Raw genomic sequence first — 3,092 nt, 5'->3', positions numbered from 1 at the left:
CATAAAAACACAAAAAAAGACCTGATTGACCTATACGACATCATGTTTGACTTGTGTAATATCGTGACCAGTAGACCCCATGCTAAAGACCGAAAATACTTCTAATTTCTATGCTAAAAGCAAATAAACTTTATAATGGTGACAGAGAATGGTACAAATGCCCTAAGTTTTGGTCAATCTCTCAAATATTTGAGAAGCTGACCAAAAGGGGGAAAATTATTAAACTATTTAGGCCTATAACAACTGCATACTCCCACCCTTTGATTCCTATAGATAGGCTGTTTTTCGGAGTTGGTTGCTAAATTACAATCACAGCAGCTAGACTTCAGTCAATCACAGACATCCTGCCTTTTAAACCATATTAATACAGACCAACTTCCATGTTTTTGTTGTTATTATTATTTTAAATTCATTCACTGTACATCATTTCAGTATACAAAATGAGGTTTTCAATTGAAAATATACTGTATATTGGCTCAATTAAGGATATTACCTCAGTATTATCAACAAATAATTTCCCATTTCTTGTTTCTTATATATTTTGCTTCCTTTTTTTTTTTTAGAGGTTTTTGCTATAGGGAGCGTGCACTTGCCAGACTGACAGAGAGAGACAGAGAGACAGAAAGCGAGAAATCCCCCCCCGGGGGGATGGCCATGCCACAATCCCTTCTCCTCCATTCTCCTCTCAGGATCTTGGGCATGCACGCACACGCGGCCAGCGTGAGTTTTAAGCCACCGGGTCCGGGACACGAACCGTGGTCAACTACGTGGGAGTCCAGCGACATAGCCATTACGCTAACTGCTGGTCCCAATATTTTGCTTCTTTTTTTACTCCCTTGATTCTCTACCTCTCCCCCTCTGGCATTTCCCACCCTTCTCTCACACTGTCTATTCCATGTTTCTTTTGTTGTTGTTTGTTTTTTAAAGCATTATTTTATTTAACTTTATTTATTTATCTTATTTTGACTGGGGAGGGGGGCAGGGTAAAAAAAAGAGAGAGGGAAAGTGAGAAAGCAAGCTGCCAGGCCCAGGACTCGAACCACCGTCAGCCATTTGTAGTCCAGTGCTCTTAACCACCATGATACCTGCTGGCCCCTCTTCCATGTTTTTTAACATAATAATGGTGGACCTCCATTCCTTCATCTGTTAAATTGGGAATAAGAATCCTGACCTTCCAGAGCTGTTGTGTAGATGAAAGGAAATCATGTACAGAGCATTTAGCACAACGCAGAGTACAAAGCAATCTTTCAGAATTGTTCGGTTAGGTATGAGTTATTATTGTCACTGATATTGCCACTTAAAATGAAAATTATCCTCCTAAGGTTGTTACATAGGAACAATTTTAGGGACTGCCACTTTTATTCTTCTTCTCCACAACTCCTTGTAATGTGTTTTGATTACATGACACCCATCTTGAGTTGCATATTTTAAAAATATTCCTGCAAAAAGGAAACAAATAGTTACAACTTACTTGAGCTTCTGTAATTTGCAATTTGGATCTTTTAAGCCTTCACAGAGCAATTTCAAAGCTGAAGCTTCCAGTTTTGTTTCACTAAATTCCAGCTCAGTAAGCCACTGATTGGTGCTAAGAACAGCTGCTAGTGCCCCACAAGAAGCAGGAGAGATAAGGCACCTGTACAACCTATAGATAACAGAAAAATGACCTTATTACCATATTCATGCTCTCCCACCAGAGATACAGAAACTGACAAAAGACACCCTGATGTGAATACAATCAACAAATTATCCAGCTATACCTTAATGCCTGTAATATACAGTTTGGCTGTTTTAATCCTTCACACAGAAGCTTCATTCCTGAATCTTCCAGGGTATTTTTTACGAATTCCAAATCTGTAAGATATTGGTTGGTTTCAAATACCAAGGAGAGGTCTCTACCACAAGAAGCTGTGAGGTGACAGAAAATCAGTCTGTGCGGAGAGAAAGACATTTCATATAAGATACCGAATAGGACTCTCTTTAAAGGTGCTTGTTTGCACATCACTGATGTAATAAACTCAATTTATTCAACAATTCATTCATTGGGTGTTTACCACTGTGCTAGCAATTGAAAACTCAGAGAAAACTAGACACAGACAATGCCCTGGAGGAATGCCCAGTAAATGAGAGAAAAAAAGCTAAGAAAGTTGTGGATTATCACACAGCATAAAAATACTGCAAGAAGTATGCAAAGGTATTATGAGGACACAAAAAGGTTGCACAATTCAGCCTAGCTTGAGGTAGAATTTGAAGGATCAAGAAATACTTAAAAGAGAAAGAAATGTTTGAGCACTATCAAGAAAGGGGAATAGAAACTGAATTGGAGTTAGGTATGGAGAAGGAAAATGGGAGTGGAGAGAACAGGAAGGGCTGAGGGGCAATCCTAAAACTGAGCAGTCTGTGCAAAGGTCAGAAGACAAGAGAGAAGATGCTTCATTTGAGAAACTGCAAATGATTTGCCCTATTTTTCTTTTTCTAAGAGAGACAAAAATCAAGAAATCATCCCCCAGGAATGATGGCCACTCTGCAATCCCTTCTCTTCTGTTCTCCTCTAGGGATTTTGGGCATGCAAGCACACGTGCCTAGTGTGGGTTTCAAGCTGCCAAGTCAAGGACTTGAGTGGCAGTTGGTCATGTGGGAGTCCTGCAATGTAACTATCACACCATCTGCTGGTTCCTGCCATTGCCTCTTCTAAAAGTTTGAAAGGCTATATTTCATGCTATTTCATTCCCTAGACTGGGGAAAGGGTAGGATTACAGGAAGACCTATACTTTCCAGGTACTTAAAAATGATTTATCAAGATCAGATGTTTTGGGGGAGAAATTTTTTTTAAGACAGACTCTCATTATGCTAAGATCCTCCTACCTTAGGCTCCTAGTAGCTGGGACTACAGGCCCAAAACCCTGGTGGATCAAGAATCAAACCTGGGGCTCCTGGGACCAGCAGTTAGCGTAATGGCTATGTCGCTGGACTCCCATGTAGTCAACCATGGTTCACGTCCCGGACCCAGTGGCTTAGACTCATGCCAGGCGCGTGTGCGTGTGTGCCCAAGATCCCAAGAGGAGAATGGAGGAGAAGGGATTGCGGTGTAGCTA

General features: G+C 40.7%; 1 protein-coding gene across 5 annotated transcripts in view; it reads right to left on the bottom strand.

Annotated features, from left to right (window-relative positions):
- Nucleotides 1-3,092, bottom strand: part of LOC102483018 (NACHT, LRR and PYD domains-containing protein 3) — a 57,500-nt gene that overhangs the window by 21,655 nt on the left and 32,753 nt on the right. For all 5 annotated transcript variants that reach the window (XM_014585701.2, XM_006142824.3, XM_014585699.2 and 2 more), the window contains 2 exons: nt 1,758-1,928; nt 1,472-1,642 (listed from right to left, as the gene is read on the bottom strand). In XM_014585701.2, the coding sequence (XP_014441187.1) occupies nt 1,472-1,642; nt 1,758-1,928 (342 nt within the window). The remainder of the gene's footprint in view (nt 1-1,471; nt 1,643-1,757; nt 1,929-3,092) is intronic.

The sequence above is a fragment of the Tupaia chinensis genome, unplaced genomic scaffold, assembly GCF_000334495.1.
Source record: "Tupaia chinensis unplaced genomic scaffold, TupChi_1.0 Scaffold000082_1, whole genome shotgun sequence".
NCBI classification, from domain to species: domain Eukaryota; kingdom Metazoa; phylum Chordata; class Mammalia; order Scandentia; family Tupaiidae; genus Tupaia; species Tupaia belangeri.
The sequence above is the reverse complement of the archived record's forward strand: the minus strand, read 5'-3'. Positions and strand labels throughout refer to the sequence as shown.